Source organism: Lathyrus oleraceus, chromosome 5 (genome assembly GCF_024323335.1).
Source record: "Lathyrus oleraceus cultivar Zhongwan6 chromosome 5, CAAS_Psat_ZW6_1.0, whole genome shotgun sequence".
In the NCBI taxonomy this organism is placed as follows: Eukaryota; Viridiplantae; Streptophyta; class Magnoliopsida; order Fabales; family Fabaceae; genus Lathyrus; species Lathyrus oleraceus.
The window spans coordinates 90676568-90696764 of NC_066583.1; the positions used below are offsets into that span (position 1 = coordinate 90676568).

At 37.2% G+C, this 20197-nt stretch overlaps 1 protein-coding gene across 1 annotated transcript; it reads left to right on the top strand.

The window, feature by feature from the left end:
• The first annotated feature begins 11027 nt into the window (after nucleotides 1-11027).
• LOC127087773 (chaperone protein ClpB4, mitochondrial) lies at nucleotides 11028-19716 on the top strand. The gene is made up of 10 exons (XM_051028703.1): nucleotides 11028-11472; nucleotides 11692-11910; nucleotides 11991-12228; nucleotides 13008-13203; nucleotides 15334-15388; nucleotides 16137-16287; nucleotides 16983-17291; nucleotides 17577-17842; nucleotides 17945-18874; nucleotides 19281-19716. The coding sequence occupies exons 1-10, from the start codon at nucleotides 11200-11202 to the stop codon at nucleotides 19587-19589; spliced, it is 2946 nt and encodes a 981-aa protein (XP_050884660.1). The 5' UTR covers nucleotides 11028-11199; the 3' UTR covers nucleotides 19590-19716.
• Nucleotides 19717-20197: the final 481 nt, after the last annotated feature.

The window sequence follows — 20197 nt, forward strand, 5'->3', positions numbered from 1 at the left end:
ATGGGGTACTTCTTCAACCCCTAAGTCTGTTCAATACAGACATCTCCTTTAACAATAACAACACCTGTAATAACAACACCTGTAACAATCAGAGTATCCTTCTGACATCTCCTTCAACATCTGTAACATTCAGAATCACATTCTGACATCTCCTTTAACATCACAGAACAGAACATCATTTTGTCATCTCCTTCAACTTCAGTTGTTCACCTGTTTAGCCTAGCTAGCTCCAACAACACTGAAGATCTCCATAATCCACACATTTAACTGGAGCTCTCCACAAAATCACTTCTCCCCCTTTTTAGTCAAAATAGACCAAAGGTGACCAATTAGACAAAATAAATGTCAATCAGCCTAGCAGAGAATGTCACAAGAGATGTTATAACATATAAAATGTTAAAACATAAATGTTAGGAGATACAAACCATAATTATACACAGCTGTAATAGCTGAGATAATTAGAAATCCATGGAACTCATTAAGAGCCCAAATATTACATCAAGGCATCAGTAAGGACTGCCACAAATTACAAACATTCCAACAGAAAAAAACAACAAATTATCCAGCATCCAAAACAACCAAACCACCAGGGGGACCAGTCTTCATAACAGCACACAACACACACAGTCTTCATAATAGGGGGAACCATTACCACTTAGTCTGAGGAAGTAGCATCATCTTCACCTTCAGAATCAAGACTGCCACTAGATTGAGAATTGGACCTCTCACTTGAGGTATTGGCATCTGACTCCTTGGTTTCACCAACCTTATCCATCTCTTCCTTCTCTAAGCTACTAATAAGAACCTCTAAAGCCTCTTTTCTTGCCTTGGCAACCCTAATACCAGTATCCAGCTCCTTACAAGTTTCCTTCAATTGATCAATCAAGCCACCTTAAGAGGCAGGCTCCCTCCTTGCAGATGTCATGACAACATCATTGACATGGCTTCCTTCAAACAACTTGTAGTGAATGGACAATGGAGGCTTCCTTCTGCTGGGAATATCAATTGTGTTGAGAATGCCTGGTTGCTGGCTCAAAATAATTCCACAAATGATAGATGGAAAGGCAATAGGCAGCTTTACTGCATTAGTGGAGGAATGTTTAATAATTTGTTCAAACATAAACCTTCCAAAATCAAAGTTTAGCCTGGTTCCAATAGCATAGATGATTCTTCCAAGACCATTAGAGATGGTTGAGATATGGTTAGTTGGCACCCAGTTGGATGAACCAATCTTGTGCAAGATGGCATATTTAACATTTAACTTGCCAGCTGATAGATGCTTCTTACTAGGCCATTCCTTGACTTGGCCAGCAGTAATAGTCCTACAGACTTCATTGTCTGTAGCCTTTAACTCCACACCTCATTCAGTTCCTCTCCCTAGGAACTTATTGATTATGGTTGGGGAGAACCTTACACATCTACCTCTCACAAAGACCTTGCAGAATTCCTTGCTACTCTTTTCAGAAATATCCTATGGGATATTCACAACAAACTCTTTCACTAACCCTTCAAAGCATTAGGGCAAAGCAACAACAGTTTTCATCAGACCAGCATTCTTGATCAATTCCATCACTTCCTTTACTTCTACATCCTCCTTCCCTAGCTCCCTCTCAATATCAACTCTCCTTTGAATGACAAACTTCCACTTGGCAGCACCATCTTCTAGATGGAAAGAAATGTTGTCTAAGTGCACAGCTGCAACCTTGGCTGGAGACTTTTTAACAGTTTGCCTTTTAGCAGGAGAGATGTCTGGGACATTGTCTTCGACATCATCTTCAGAGTCAGAACTCTCTCTGACCTTCCTCTTCCTAACCTCTAATTTACTCCATGATTTGGAGGGTTCTACACCAGCAACCTTTTCACCTTTTCTTGTTGTCATCATTTCAGCCATAGTCTTCCCTTTTCTGGTCTTCAATTTCCTAGCAACACTTGGTTTTACATGATGAACCAAGGTGTCATCTTCTTCTTCTGAACTTTCTTCCTCCAGATTTATAACATTCTCAGCAGTCTCATGAGAACCATCTACTGGTTTCTTGCTAGGCAAGGTTTTACCTAGAGAGCATAGTCCCTCAGCAACCATGTTTTTCTCTGATCTGGATGAATCATCATCTTTCTCAGTTTGGGGTTCCACCTCAGGTGAGGGGTCCCTTCTAGACAGAGGGGTAGAAACACCCTTGACTGCATGCCCTTTGTTTAGAATCCTAGTTACTAGGTTCCTAATGGCACGATCTGTAAAGTGCATGTTATCCTTATGAGGAGATTTATCAGGAATGTTACCTTGATTACTTCCAGCCGTGGAAGAAGGGCCAGGGACGTCGCCTGGAATAACAGAGAGGGGAATAACCTCCAAATTATCTTCATCCAAAAACTCCATGGAGGGAGTCCTTGCTTTGTGAGTGGGTTTTGATCCTAAGGATGAGGGATGTTGTGACATTTTGTTGAACTTTTGATAAAAATCTGTTTGCCCTAGCAGAGGTTGTCTGAGAAGTTGGATGAAGATGGAAATGGTTGTGTTGAGGTAGCGTGTGGAAATGACATAGATACTAGTTCCAATACTAGGTAATGATTTATCATAAATGTGGCACTTTCTTTTAAGTGGGCAGACAATATTTTTATTGCCTTTTCCACTCCACTTTAATTGCTATAACTTCACATGAATACAAATCCCCAATTTCCCTCTTAAACATTCAAACTGATTATCATCCAAAACCCTTGCAAATTTGTCAGCTGATTGCATTTCATGCTTTAGTGCTATGATTTTGTCTTCCACAAATTCTCTAATGAAGTGATGACAAAAATCAATGTGCTTAGTCCAGCTGTGCTGACTACGATTTTTGGACATAGTTGTAGCACTCAGGTTGTCATAGTACAATGTCATGACATCGTGTGTGACATTGTATTCAGTCAACATTAGTTTCAACCAACCCTGTTGAGAACAACTACTTCCAGCTGCTATATATTCAGCTTGATATATAGCACAAACACCATTTTCATCTTTTAAAGGAGCAGGTGTCCTTTCACTTTCCATCCCAATCTTCTTAACATTGTTCTTGGCACATTTGCTTTGAGATAGACACATAGACCCTTCTATCTGCTTGACTTGTAGCCCAAGTCCAACAAAGTTCTTTCCAACTTCAGACTGCATTTTACTAGCCACATGTTTTACCATCTGGTCTAACCTCCTACCAACCCCAATACAATCTATTTGAGCCACCATGAGCTTTTCTCCTGGAGGTTTCAGACAAAAATCTTTGAAGATTTCAACCACATCAGATTTGTTTTTGGTCCAGGTTATATGGAGAAGTCATCCACCACTGTATACTTCTTTCCACCAAGGCTTTCCACCTGCATGGGTCCCATAAAATCCATATGGAGGAGTTTCAAACCTTTGTAAGTGATGTCATGTCTGAGTTTCTGGTGTGACATCCTTGTCTGACATTTCCCACAGACTTTTCTTTCATCAATCTTCAATTTGGGAGTTCTTCTAGCAGATATAATCATCTTCATCTCTTTAAGATGCATATGGCTCAAACATTTATGCCATGCCTTCACTTCTTCTTCTTTGACTAAGGTACACTTTGAGGAATAACCAATTTGAGAGCTCCATATGTTACAGTTGTCTTTGGTCCTGACTTCTTTCATGATCACTTCACTTTCTTTGTTAGTAATCAGACATTCAGTTTTAATGAAGTTAACATTTAGACCTTGGTCACATAGTTGACTGATGCTTATTAGATTTGCAGTCAAGCCCTTAACAAGTAGGACATTGTCAAGGTCAGGAACTCCAGGGCAATCAAGCTTACCAATCCCCTTGATCTCACTCTTTGCTCCATCACCAAAGGTTACATAACTCATGGCATGAGGATGAAGTCCAGTTAACAGGTCTTTCTTTCCAGTCATGTGTCTGGAGCATCCACTGTCAAAATACCAATCTTCTTTGGCTGAAACTCTGAAGGGAGTGTAAGCTATTAGACTTGTAACATTAGTCTTAGGAACCCATTTCTTCTGGTTGACAGGCCTGTGATGTTTGGGTCTTGGTTGATAGTGAGTCTGATGATGAACAGGGCTAGGATAACCATACAACTTATAGCAGAAGGGCTTCAGGTGGCCAAATTTTCCACAGTAATGGCATCTCCATCTTTGGTGTTTCCCTTTCTGATGTCTTCCCTTCTGATGTTGTGACATCTCAGGTTTGCTTTTAATATGGCTGCACTTAGGTTTGGATTTAGGTTTGCCACCAGTGTAACTGCACTCAGGCTTAGATTCATTATACCCAATGCCAGATTTGTCTCCTGTTATTTGTCCAGTTTGGAGAATCTTGTCTAAGGAATCAGATCCATTGTTTAACATTCTTACATACTTGGTCATCTCTTCCAGTTTAGAATTCAAGAACATAGCTTCAGTTTTTAACTTGGAGATGGTTTCCACATGTTCTGCCTTCTCATTCTCCAGCTGTACTATCACTTTCTTCTGGCTTTCAACTTGTTGAATTTCATCTAGCTTGGCATTCAGAACCACTGCTTCTGTTTTTAATTTGGAGATGGTTTCCAAGTGTTCTACCTTCTCATTCTCAAGTTGAGTTATTACCTTCTTCTGGCTTTCAACCTGTTTACACACCTCAGCACTTTTGTGACACAACTTTCTGTAGGTAGTGGCCAACTCTTCAAAGGTTACTTCATCATCACTTGAGTCTTCATCAGAACCCCATCTTTCAGTCAAGGCAGTCACCAAATTTGCAGACTCTTCTGTTTCACTCTCATCAGACCAAGTAGCAGCAAGACTCATCTTCTGTTTCTTGAGGTAGGTTCCACATTCAGTTCTAATGTGTCCATACCCATCACATTCATGGCATTTTACTCCATTTCCTTATTTGGGCTTATCATCTGACCTTGTTCTTCTTCCAGCATTGTTGGATTTACTGATGTCAAATGAGATGTTCTTGACATTAGCCTTAGATCTTACATCCATCTTTTTCAACAATCTGTTGAATTGTCTTCCCAGCATTGCTATATCATTTACAAGATCTTCATCATCATCCTGACCATTTTCCTCCTCTGAGTTAGACATGAAGATAATGCTTTTGGTTTTCTTTTCAGATCCATCACACATTCCCATCTCAAATGTTTGGAGGGAACCAATTAGCTCATCAACTCTCATATTGGAGATATCTTAAGACTCTTCTATGGCTGTCACCTTCATAGCAAATCTCTTAGGGAGTGACCTGAGTATTTTTCTTACTAGTTTTTCATCTGACATCTTCTCTCCCAGGGCTCCTGAGGCATTAGCAATTTCAAGGATACTCATATGAAATTCATGAATATTTTCATCTTCTTTCATCCTTAAATTTTCAAACTTGGAGGTGAGCAGCTGTAGTCTATACATCTTCACTCTAGAGGTGACTTCATGAGTGGTTTTGAGAATGTTCCAAGCATCTTTAGCCACCTCACAGTTGTTTACCAATCTGAAGATATTCTTGTCTACTCCATTAAATATGGAATTTAATGCTTTAGAATTTCCAAGGGTTAGATCATCCTCCTCCTTGGACCATTGTTCTTCAGGCTTCTTATCAGTAGTGGCTTCCCCTTCCTTAGTAATTACTGGATGTTCCCAACCTGTTAACACAGCCTTCCAAGCCTTATTATCAAGAGATTTTAGAAAATCTACCATTCGAGGTTTCCAATAGTCATAGTTAGATCCATCCAAAATTGGTGGCCTGTGAACAGATCCTCCATCTCTCTCCATAGTACCAGAAAGTATTGTCCCTAAATCTCACCCAGAACCAGAGCAGGATGCCTGCTCTGATACCAATTGAAATTCTGGTATCAGATATGAGATGTCGAAGGTAATGTCACGACACTAATATCTGAGTAAAACAAACAGGATAGAGATAAAGAATAGTAATGCAAGAGACACAAGCAATTGTTAATCCAGTTCGGTGCAACTCACCTACGTCTTGGGGCTACCAAGCCAGGAAGGAAATCCACTAAATAGAATCAGTTCAAAGACTCTCAGTACACTCCACAAGTTACAGTCTTTTTCACCTAATCTCTACCCGTGTGACTTCTACCTAAGAACTCTTAGATATGAGAACCCACTCAGTCCCCCTCAATCACACCAGTGATTTTAAACAACAATTACTTATGAAAAGAAGACACTCTTCAAAGACACACACTTGATCTTACTTAGCAGCTTCAATCAAGTAGACACACACTTGATCTTACTTAACAACTTCAATCAAGTAGACACACACTCATGCTTAAAAGCTTAGAGTGACAAATTACAACTCACAAATCAAACCAATTCAATCATCTATGGATGAATTGAATGGCTTACAAGTCACACGACCACACAAGACACAAACCCTTATTCTCTCTCAATATTTCGCTCAGTATTTCTTGTGTATAAAACCAGATGTTCCATGCCTTATTTATAGAATCGTTTGGCTGGGCTTGGATATCACAAAAACCCTAAAACTATTTCCCAATTAAATCTTCTCATGACAGCTGGTTAGATCTCTTTGGAAAATAAGTAAATCTGGTTGTAATTAATGATTGAATGCGTTTGCAAATCAGATCTTCAATCGTACATAGATTTCCATTAAAAGCGCAATCACATAACACATAACGTTCACCCTGAATGTTCTGTGTACAGATGTCATGACATCGGGTATGACATCCTGGAACAATCCTGCATAATTCCATTTTAAATATCCAGTAGGTACATTATATCAGATGTCATGACATCATATGTGACATCCTGAAACAATCCTGCATAATTATGTTTTTAAACACCAGCAAGTACATAGATATCTTATGTTAAGACATCACATGCAACATCTTGTGAACACTCTTTGTTTTACCAAAATTGCTGCCAACACTTAGAACCAACATGTGTCATTGCCATGAGTAGTGTTCCTTTACATTTTATGTACAACCATGTTCTATAAATTTGTATAACAGGTTTACAAAATTCAAAACCTTTGATGCATGGTTCATACGCCCAGAAGATTTGGTGGAATATTCCATTTCCACTAACACAAGTCCTGACTGGGTATATGTCGACAGGGTCTCCAAAATTGCAACAATCCCCGAAGCATAATTCTTAAGTGCCACCATTAGGGAAGTTCTTTGTACGAATCCTCCCAATTTTCGAATACTCATTCAACCTCCTTAGTCATAGATATCCATACCTTCCTGTACGAGGGAGTATAATTGTATCGTGTAACGATATGCGAGATTATTGTACTTACCTTCAATGACGGATTCTTGCTAATGACAAACAAAATTTCATCACATATTAATTGAGAGTTGAGTTTGCAATGATCCTGCATCGAATTAGTGATTATGCAAGTGTGAGTTAGACCTAATTAGATAATGTATGATGCTGTGAGCCAGAACATGTAGAGCACATTACGACACAAGATCTTGTACCTCGTCACATTAGTGCGATCGACAGTATAATCAATTGAGATTTCCAGGTGATAATTTTTTATAGCTCTCGCACAATCTTCTTTTGTGCAAAACCTGTCTCCTAGTTTTAAAGATCCTTTTGTCTACATATACGAATTGTAAAATATACTTGAGGATGGTTCGTCTGCATCTAAGTTTAAGTTTGTCATGTGTTAAGGAAGACAATACATATGACCCGAAGGTAGAGGCTCTTGATCATGGTCGACAGTGTCATCGTTCATCATATGATCAACCAATATATCATCTTCTTCTTCTTCCTCGTCAATAACATCGACTTCAACTTGTTCGTTATTGTCAATTTCACAAAACACTTGTGACGAATCAACAATCTGAGACAACTTATTTTGTTGTAGTAAAATATCCAACTCAATATCGTTGAACCTGAAATGTTCATGACTGAGAAACATATTTTGAACATCTTCATCATCTCCGACCTTTAGCCGAAAAAACTTGACTTGGTTGTTGGCAAAAGTAATTGGATTTTTGTAGATGATTTATGCCACCATACCACACTGTAACTTCTTCTTTATTCTCTCTTTCAAATGTGAAAAATTTGATCATCTATTTATTGTAAACCGAGTAACATCGGTATTACGAGTAAAACCATATAAGTCACATTTAAATGTATCACTATTAATGTGAGCGTTGATCATGTATTTTGGTGAATGAACCATTTTTGTGAAATACAATGTATTTTAGTGTACTGGTGGTGATAATGCAGTATGAGTTGGTTCTAAAATAAATACGCATGCACTTAAATAGGATTCAAACAACATGGCATAAATGAACCCATGCACCATATGGTATGTCACATGCTTTATTTTTTTCCACAAAGGCGCCACATGCAATGGCTTGTCACGTGTTCTGCACCATTCCATGCATGCCACCATGAGTCGACTTCCCTAGCCTACCAGTCTGCCACACTACTTTGCATGCATAACCCTAGGAATAACCACTTTGACTGACGCATGTATAGAAAAATACGCCCATGTGCCATTGGGTATGACACATTAGTTGCAGGCTCCATGCAAAAACTTTCACGTGAATGCTTTATCCCATCGATACATATGTCTATATCTCACCTCATTTCCATAAAACACAATTAACATATACACTTTATCAGTAATAAACACTCAGAAGTATTCCAAAAAATGGCCATGTTAACCATGTGTGAGACACATCGAGGAACTATCAACAACATTACGAAGTTTGTAAGTTATTATTTCAAATGTATTACTAAATTTGTCGTTAATACTTTTCCTTAATTAGTTTTTGTTAGAAACCAAAGAGATTTCGTTGTCGTGTACGTGAATATGTACCACACGACGAATTGATATAACCATATTTACGAGCAGACAATTTTGGTCATTTACTCGACTTAGTCTCATACTCTGTTGATTACAAATTTATCCTCGCTTTGGTAGAAATATGGAGACACGGGACACACACATTTCACCTTCTGTTCGGTGAATGTGCCGTCACACTAGATGACATGTACATGTTAATGGGTCTACCTATCGAAGGTAAGGATGTTAATGGTAGAATTAATCAAGATAATGCAATATGCGAAGAACTTTTGGGTGCCCCTTTGTGCGAAGACACAATAAGGGGGCCAAGATATTAATTTAAAGTATCTTAAACAACATTATTCAAGTATAATATTAACTACAGATTCGACTGAGTATGAAAAAATAATTAAAACTAAGTGTTATATTATGTTACTATTTGATAATTTTTTATTTCCTAAAACTACTGATAATATGGTAAATATTATGTATTTTCCTTTGTTAAGAAACATAAATAAAATAGGAACATATATTTGAGGTTCAACTATTTTGTCTCATCTATATAATTCTTTTTGTAAAAACTCACAAAAGGGAACTTGTTCGTTTTATTCTTGCACTTTTTGCTCCAAGCATGAGGTTGATCGAGAATGTTGTCACTCGCCCCCGTTAACGAGAATAGTTTCACATTGCCTTTTGCAGCAAAGTAAGTTCATCTCATTATTTCCACTTGCTTACTTTATACTACAAGTAACTGAAAATGATTTATTTTCACTCTTTTCGATTTCGGTGGAATTTTATAGGGATGAACTACAACAAATGTCCCAAACCCATTATAATAGTCTATCGAAATCTTATAGATCATCTTAGATCAGATGATATATTACAACTAAACAACTCATTAGAACCTAAATTTAGTTTCAATATTACCAATTTACAAATCTCATAATCATGTATTTTTTCAATACAGTTTATCTGAAGGTCGTATCTGGGTCTCGAAGAGGTTAACCCCGAGGATGTGGCAATTTGGATTGCAAAAACAACAACCATCAGGTTCACTATTGCGGAGAAGCACCAGAGTGACCGTGTCAAACTGTAGTTCGACATGTACCAATAGATCTCAGATCCCCCGACATGTTTGGGACAATGACATCAACTAAGAGTCGATGCCCAATGGAATTATTCCGATCGGAGATAGTTTGATAGGGAGACGTGTTGTCAATGGAAGCAGCGACATCAGCGAATCATAACCGAGCCTATCATGCAGAATGCTAGACCAACTTGAAATTATATAAATTGGTATATGTCGGTTACAACGACACAATTTGTGTCTGACCCGAGGTATTTGATTGATCCATGCCAACGGGCTTCGTCATCATACGCTCAACAAACAACCCCCGTCCAACAACCAACCCCACACCATTACCTCAACAACAATGTCAACCCACATAAACCCAACGACCAACCTCACAATATCACCATACTAGATTTACCCAACCACCAATCGAACATGATTACAAACCCACACACACCCAACCCCGCAACCAATTCATGTCCCACACCCAAATACAAAACCAGCCAGTCCACACGTAACCTAACCAACACAACCCAACTACGACAACATGGGCACCAAACTCAATTACGGCAACACCGACTATTGGAGAGATATGATCGATGATTTGTTTGATGACACTAATATCCCAAGAACCTCGCATCAACCAACTTTGACTCAGGTGAATATTAGGAGACCCCAAACACCTCAGGGAAATCATGGGAGATGTCGAAGGCAAGCGAATGTGCCGGATTGTGGAACTGATGGACATTACGATCGAGCGGGTCATTAAATTTCTATCCAATCATTGTATAATTCTATTTGAATGAATACTATTATAATTTATTTTTTATTTAATATTTTATTTAATATTATTTTGTTGTTAAAAAAAATAGAAAAAAACAAGACAACACATACCCATGCTCTTAGAGAATGTATGCATGTGCCATATACACTGACATGATATATAAACATATATCATACCCTCTGTTATTTGAGAGAAATTTTTTTATTTGAAAAATAATTTTAATATTTTTTTTAAAAATATGATTATTTTGATTTTTTTAAACAACACGTTATTTTAAAAAAATCCTATCAAGATTGTTAATATAAAAGATATTTTCCATTTTTCTATTCATTTTCTTTTCTTTCACATTTGATTTGAGTATTTTTTACTAATGGATTGCGAGCAATTTGATAAACGATTGAATTTAACCATTGAAGTGAAATAACTTGGAACATTCTATTTCCACAAGCTTCATTTGCCCCCTTCTCCAAGCTTCCAGAGAAACCCATTCTCTTCATTATTTTCTCACAACACCTCACTCCCCAATACTAAAACTTAAACCCAACGCAACTCACTAATCAAACGTATTTGCTATCGTGTTAATCTTCAATGGCAACCAGAAAAGCTCCAAAGCTAACCAAATCAGTCATCGCCGCCGTAACGGCGTCTAGAACGAAACCCCCTCTCACACGTTCTCTCTCCGCTCCACTCTTCAACGGAAGCTTCCATCATCATGCTTCGGACAACGCGAGGATTCCTCTTTCACGCTCTCGGATTATGCACGGAACCACCAATGTCACCTCCGCTAAGTTCCTTTCCCACTCGTTCACTCGCAATTTTCACGCTTCCAATCCTTCCCGCCGCTCCGCCGGAGCTTCTCAGGTTTCGTCAATGCTTTCTCACTCTTTCCCTAGTTCAATTTCATTATCAATTCAGAACGTTTTTCTGGTACTAAGCACTTGTTAAATTATGATTAGTGAACGGTGAGATTGGTTGAGATAAAAATGGAAGTTGAAATTAGGATTCACCTTCAAGTCAAGAATTTAAGATATGTTTGTCGGTCTGATTTAGTGATGTATTTTTTTGTATTTATTTAATCAGATAGCACAGTCGGAGTTCACAGAAATGGCTTGGGAGGGTATTCTTGGTGCAGTTGACGCGGCACGAGTCAATAAACAACAAATTGTGGAGTCTGAGCATTTAATGAAAGCACTCTTGGAGCAAAAGGATGGTTTGGCTAGAAGGATATTCACTAAGGCGGGATTAGACAACACATCAGTTCTACAAGCTACTGATAACTTTATAGCTCAGCAACCTAAGGTCTGTTTATGTGGTTGGTTACTGGCAACATACTTTAGTTGATATTCTAGAGAATTCTTACCTGCTGTTTTATTTGGCAGGTTACAGGTGACACTTCTGGTCCTATTGTTGGTTCGCATCTGAGCTCTGTTTTGGACAACTCTCAAAGGCACAAGAAAGAAATGGGGGATGAGTATGTGTCTGTGGAACACCTTTTGCTAGCATTTCATTCGGATAAGAGGTTTGGGCAGCAGTTATTTAAAAATCTTCAGCTTAGCGAGAAGACTTTGAAGGATGCTGTACAGGCTATTCGTGGAAGTCAAAGAGTAACTGATCAAAGTATGCCTTTACATTTAATGGTTTCTTATTTTTAGAAGAAATATGGGAGGGCATGATTAGTTCTATCTTTTTAACATAAAAGTTAAAATTATGAATACACTTGAAACCTGTTGGATTTTCCGCCTTAATTGCAGTCCGTCCCTAGTCGCCTTAATTGCGGTATTTGGCTTGCCTTCATTGCAGCCCCCAACACCTTCATTGTGTTGGGTTCGAAGGGGTCAATTTAGTCCACATTGCTAAGAGATATGGCCTGTGTTGTTTTATAAGTGGAGGCAATCCTCACCCTACAAGTCGATTTTGTAGGGAAGAGTTAGGCCCAACCCAAAATTATGAGAAAACCAAATCATAATAGAAGTATAGAAATGTATTGAGTTTGATAGGATGAAAATAAAAAAGCCATGTTTGCTTATGATTCTTATAAGCTATGGTGTAAATGGGACTAATAACCCAGACACTGAGTTATAAATTGGTCATATTTTAATTTAAAGGAACCTGTTGTTTCAATCAATTTCTGAGTGACTATAGTGCATATTGATTTCCCTTTACCTGCTTTCAGGTTACGAATCAAAATCTGATTTTGATGATCAAATCATTTGCTGTACCCCTCTCTTCCTTTTAATATTATATATGTCTAAGCTATTACTTGAATTATGAAGTTATTCTGGGAAATTGTATTTTGTCTCTACTGGACTACTGGTATCCTTTCTAGTTACTTTTGTTTGTTTGTCAGCATTTCTGAGTAACAATTTGTATTATTACTGTGAATTAACTCTGTACAGATCCCGAGGGGAAATATGAAGCATTGGACAAGTATGGAAATGACCTGACTGAACTTGCTAGGCGCGGAAAGCTTGATCCTGTCATAGGTCGAGATGATGAAATTCGGCGCTGTATCCAGATATTGTCAAGGAGAACAAAAAACAATCCAGTTATTATTGGTGAACCTGGTGTGGGGAAAACTGCAATTGCTGAAGGGTTTGTCTAACATTATTTTATACCAATTCTTTCAAATTTGTTATGCAACTGGACTTGTTGTTATTATTGTTCATTATGTCTGCCTTATTCTTTGTGCATATTCTTCGTATATGCGTAGTTTTGACTTTTCACATGTTTGTTAATATTGAGTTAGGGGCTATAGGTAACCTTCTCCTATATGCTTAGAATGCATTCTGTTCATGTATTTTAGATTCCCAATTTATTTGTCTCTTATTCTTTTGCCTGTAAGATCCCGTCTTGAATATAGCATTTCCCAATAGAATGACCTGTGCATTGTTTTATCAGAACAGAATGGTTTGATTACCAAGGAATTTTGTTCTTTTGTGCTACTTTCTAACACGTGTTTATAACATCTTCCTTCATTGGAATTAAGTCAAGTAATCAAAGTCTTGAATCATGGTTTCATCCTGAAGCATGCAATATGTCCTGCGTTTTCTGATACATACTGTGTGTAATTGCAATGAGCTCTGGCCATGGAATGTATGGATTGCAAACACATAACATGTGAAATTCTAGTTATCAGACTTTGAATGTCACACTGGTTGTTATGACATCCAATTCTGCACAGACAAGGATTATGCAGAACTTAACAGTAAGTGCAGTAAATAACACAAGTAATTGTTCACCCAGTTCAGTCCAACATGACCTACATCTGGGGGCTACCAAGCCAGGGAGGAAATCCACTATTAGTAGTATCAATTCAAAGCTAAACTCACCCGTTTACAACTTATCACTTAATCCCTATCCAATGCAATTTCAATCTTAACCTAAGATCAGAGTTCCTACTCACTCCCCCTCAATCACCTCAGTGATTACTATCTTTAAACAATATTAAAGACAAGTTGAAGTCACACTTCAAACAACTCTTGATTGTGCTTCACAGCTTTAATCAAGATACACAGCACTCACGCTTAAAAGCTTTGAGCGACACAACACTTACAACTCAATGAACACCCTATGCCACAGCTATCATGGCTTGGCTTACAAGATACGTCTAATACAAGACTCACAAAAATACAGCAGTGAAGTATGATGGACACACAATATCTTCACGCCTCAAAATCCCTGAAACTGAATGAAGGAACGCCTTCCTTTTATATTGCAGTATCCTGGGCTTTTGCACCTGTATTCTCCTGAATTTAAGGTCACGCGAGTTCCCATAAATTCAACATTTAGGTTACTAACAAATAGGCTATTTGTTAGGTTCATTGAATGTAGCTTGGTTGTTGATTTCCTGGATTTTCTCTCAGTTGTTGAATCCCTGAAGAATAGCCTGAGAAAAAGCTGAAACAGAAAACTGAACAACCTACAATATAGCATATGCTGTCAGGCATGAATGTCACGACATTCAGCTTGACATCAAGGTCCATATGCTGAGTCTGTTTTTCCAGAAAACAGACTGTACAATTTTGCTGACCTGTACATGATCAAAATGACCATACTACAGTAACAGCTTACATTAATAAATGTCAAAGTGTCCAACTTAACATTTACACATTTGGCCTTAAGTTAGTTCTGTTATTCTCTTGAAGAACAAACTAAGTTACATGGTGAAGTATAGCAGAACATCACTCTGTCTAATGTTCAGTAGCTGCTGTCAATGATGAATGTCATAACATCCAGTTTGACATTCAGTCAGTAGGCCTTATGCCAGGTCTGATCCTTCCTTGATAACCAGACTGGAAATAAATACTAAGTTCTAACAGAACACCTGCTGTTCTATTCCTTAGTATCTGTTGACAGGTATGAATGTCACAGCATCCAGTTTGACATTCAATAAATCCTGTGTTAGCTAGTCCTGCAGTAACTACAGTGTAGTCACACATACATGTCATGACATCAGTCAAGACATTAGTACCCATCTAGTGTTTTACCATATAATGCAGCCAATTAAACACCTACAACATGCTTTTGGAGTAGTATTTTTAATCAAACTGCTTCAAGTTCCAACAGGGTTGAAAAAGTGCCACAATTTGAACATACGTGTGATTGATTTAGAGAGGCAGTAGCGTAAATTTTTAATGCCAAACTATATGTTACCTTTGCTGCGTGTGTTGTATCTTATCATTTAGGGTGGCAGCTGCTTAACTTTTTTCACTATTTTTGCAGATTAGCACAACGTATAGTGCGTGGAGATGTTCCAGAGCCATTGATGAACAGAAAGGTTGAACTCCTATTTTCTCTCTTCACTTGATTATAAAATGATAATTTAAATTGAGTTACGTGTTTGACGTAATTTCAAGTCTCAATGCAGGCTGATTGTGTGAATTTTTTGAAAATGTCTAATCTAGCTGCTTTCTGGTGGTGTCACATTTTTCTGAAACCCTAAAATTAATTTTTCTCACATTGAATGTAATTAGGTTTATTTTGTTCTGTAACTTAGAAGATTGAGCACAAAACCTAGATACTTTATAATTTATAAACAGTACCCCTGTTCCCTTCCACCCTACTACCTACACATAGAGATAAAGAAGATCTCCTAGATATTTTAAAATACTAAGCATGCATCTTATATTGATAACATACATTTAAGGTGGTGTGAGAGATATAATTTAAGAATGCTGCTGTTGCAAATTATTGTCTCACAAGTATTTATTTTTTCTATTTAAGACTTTGGCAGTTTCCTTGATCCTCATCAAGCTTTTTGTTTGGGCTCTTAACAGATTATGAATTCATCATTGACCTTGGAAAATCTTATTAAATGGTATACATCCTTTTATTTAATATAGGAATGTAATATTGTATAAAGGGGGTCGTGTTGCCGTAAAGCTCCTCCTAATCTTCAGCATGCAGAGTCTAAAGAAGAATTTGACCCACCACTATGGTGTCTAAAGTAGTAAGCCTTTCTAGGGATGTATTATTTTTGTTTAAATTGGTATTAAACTTTTGCTTTCACTCTTGGTGCTTTGTAGTTGATCTCCCTTGATATGGGTTCATTACTTGCTGGTGCTAAGTTCCGTGGAGATTTCGAAGAAAGGCTGAAAGCTGTCCTAAAGGAAGTTACAGCATCAAATGGGCAAATAATTTTGTTTATTGATGAAATACACACTGTTGTTGGTGCAGGTTGGTATTTGTTTTTGTTCTCAGAGCTGTACAAGTTATAATCTCAATATTGAGAATATCGTGCACTTTCTATTTGCTAAGACACAATATAAGTATAACCATTCACATGCATTCACCTAATCGCTTATGCTTTCAGGATAGTTGCTTCATGATGTCATGGTATTAAATCCTCTATAACTCAGTAGTCTAGAGTTTGATCCACTCATCCCCTTTTCTCTAATAAAATAGTTGAGTTTTAGACTTCTAGCACAATATAGGTTGCTCCATCTACTTGCTAAGAACACATGTCTTCAACTAACTGCTTAAACTTTTCAGATAATTGGTTGGAGTAGTACACTAGTCATAACCACCTACCTTCTGTGCACTCCTCCCCAAGTATAATAAACGTTTGATAACTGTTCTTGGTTATAATATTCAATTAATGAGTATACTAATTGATCTATTCCCTCAAAGCAACTGACTGAAAAAATAATGCAGTAAACAACTGTCTGCACTCTATAATCGATATTCTAATCAGTTAAATATCAAATATTCTGTTTCTAAGTTTGTACATTTGCCTTTGATGATTGCCTTCACTTTTAACAAGATTGGCGTGACGTTCTGATTGATTAAGCATCGTCCACCCTAGTTCTGTTCCAGCTCTGCAATTAACTAATAAGTAATATGGTGTTTTTGGTCATTTGGTTAACTAATAGGAGCTACAAGTGGTGCAATGGATGCTGGAAACTTGTTGAAGCCAATGCTTGGAAGAGGGGAACTTCGATGTATAGGAGCAACTACATTGAATGAATATAGAAAATACATTGAGAAGGATCCTGCACTTGAGCGTAGATTTCAACAAGTATTTTGCTGTCAACCATCTGTTGAAGATACAATATCCATTCTCCGAGGGTTGCGTGAGCGTTATGAATTGCATCATGGAGTCAAAATATCAGACAGTGCACTTGTTTCAGCTGCAGTCCTTGCAGATCGATACATCACGGAACGCTTCCTACCAGACAAAGGTAGGTTTTGACTCTAGCATTTATATGACAAGAGTTGAGTTATTATAACAGTTTATTTTTCTGTTCACTTTACTAATTTGGATTTTTTTAATCCTACTAAAATAACAAGCTTTTCATAATGAAAAGAAAGAGAATTTCTCTCGCATCCCCCCCTCTCTCTTAAGCCTTCAGATCTTTGTGGTTATTATGTTCTAGAAGTTAAAACTAGTCACCTGATGTCATCAGGTAGGAAAGTTTTCTGGTTGATATGTTTATTCTGATACATAATTAAATTTCTTCCTTTAGCTATTGATCTTGTCGACGAAGCCGCTGCGAAACTGAAGATGGAGATCACCTCTAAGCCTACAGAATTGGATGAGATAGATAGAGCGGTCTTGAAACTGGAGATGGAAAAACTCTCTTTGAAAAATGACACTGACAAGGCTTCTAAAGAAAGATTAAGTAAGCTTGAAAATGATTTGAGTTTACTTAAACAGAAGCAGAAAGAATTGGCAGAGCAATGGGACAGTGAAAAAGTTTTAATGACTCGGATAAGATCAATTAAAGAAGAGGTAATATTTGGTTTTTGTGTCGCCATTATTATAAATCCTGCTCTCCTTCTCTCGTCATCACTCCATAAATTTATGGTTCTTACATGTTTTAACCATGTTTAGATTGATAGAGTCAACCTAGAGATGGAAGCTGCTGAGCGTGATTATGACCTGAACCGTGCCGCTGAGCTCAAATATGGAACTTTGATGTCCCTTCAGCGCCAATTAGAAGAAGCTGAAAAAAATCTAGTTGACTTCCAAAACTCTGGACAATCTTTTCTTCGTGAAGAGGTCACCGACCTTGATATCACTGAGATTGTAAGCAAATGGACTGGTATACCACTATCAAACCTCCAACAAACAGAGAGAGAAAAGTTAGTTTTGCTGGAACAGGTTCTTCATAAGAGGGTGATTGGTCAGGATATTGCTGTAAAATCTGTGGCTGATGCAATACGCCGTTCAAGGGCTGGATTGTCTGACCCAAACAGACCAATTGCAAGTTTTATGTTCATGGGTCCGACCGGTGTTGGCAAAACTGAGCTTGGAAAGGCTTTGGCCAATTACTTGTTTAACACAGAAAATGCTCTTGTTAGAATCGATATGAGTGAGTACATGGAGAAACACGCTGTTTCACGTTTAGTTGGGGCTCCACCTGGTTATGTTGGTTATGAAGAAGGTGGTCAGCTAACTGAAGTGGTCCGCAGAAGACCCTACTCTGTGGTACTATTTGATGAAATAGAAAAAGCACATCACGATGTCTTCAATATTTTGTTGCAATTGCTGGATGATGGACGGATTACTGATTCTCAAGGAAGGACTGTTAGCTTCACAAATTGTGTTGTGATTATGACTTCAAACATCGGCTCCCATTACATACTTGAAACCCTTCGCAGCACACAGGATGACAAAAGTGCAGTTTATGATCAGATGAAAAGGCAAGTTGTTGAGTTGGCTAGGCAAACATTCCGCCCAGAATTCATGAATCGAATTGATGAGTATATAGTTTTCCAGCCTTTGGATTCCAATGAGATCGGAAAAATAGTGGAGCTTCAGGTAATTTCTGTGCTCATATTACCTTTATCAACCTCATTATCTTCTTTCCTTTCTTTGGAGTCTGAAAATTTTATAGTAATTTAATATTTATAAGGACAACTTATTCTTTTATCAGAGTAGAAAATGTGGAGTGAAATAGTTGGTTTTGGTGTTTTTATTTTTATAACTTTATCTTGTAAACGAAAATTTCAGATATCCTACTCTAATAGGAGAACAACACTAACAGCACCATTAGAATAATATCTATGTTCTGTCATTTTCTTAAGTCTCTGTGTAGAAAGTAGAAACTACTCTAGGATCTTGGTAATGGGATTGGAAAAAGAGACTGTATCTTGTGAAACGCTTTATTTGATTCTTGTTTATGGCTGAATATGTATGTTAATATATGTTTTCTGATCTGCTGCAGATGGAACGTGTGAAGTACAGGCTCAAACAGAAGAAAATTGATCTTCATTACACACAAGAAGCTGTTAATCTTCTTGGTGTATTGGGTTTTGATCCTAATTTTGGGGCAAGACCAGTTAAAAGAGTAATACAACAATTGGTAGAAAATGAAATAGCTATGGGAGTTTTAAGGGGAGATTTCAGAGAAGAGGACTCAATCATTGTTGATGCTGAAGAAACTTCATCAGGCAAAGAACGCTCCTCCATAAAGAGGCTGATTATTAAGAAGCAGGATAGCCTTGTTGCTGATGCAATGGTTGCCAATGATTAATGTCTTATACATTCACTTATATAAAAGTAGGTTCTTATTGTTAGGAATTTGTCAATCAGTACCTGATCAATAGTTCAACACCCTTTTTTTTTTCTATTTTAAAAATTAAAATCAGTTTTTGTTTTGAGTTTTAAAGTTTTTTTTAATATAAAATCAGTTGAGTTATAAAATTTTAAAATCAAAATTATTTTTAAATATGAACATAAAAATAAATATTTGTGACAAATATAATTTTTTTTATTAAATGGATGTAACGGTTAGTCTAGAGTTCAATGATAATTTTTTTTTATATATATTTTATAATACATTGATGTAAACAAGTTTTTTATGTTTATAAATTAATAATTTTTTTATAAAATTAAGTTTAAAATATTACAAATATATAATATAATTGTAACTGTAGTTGTATATATCAGTGGTGATGGATGTGTAATGGAAGGTTTGGATTGGGTATTATAGCTAGCATTCAATTGTGGTTTTAATAAAGGAAAATTTCTTTACGTATCTCATAAGTTTTTTTTAGCCGCCACGGGATAAGAGGAAGAAAAATCGATGTTGAACCATAAAATCATGTTGTTGAGATGAATTAACCAAAAAACCATGTTGCC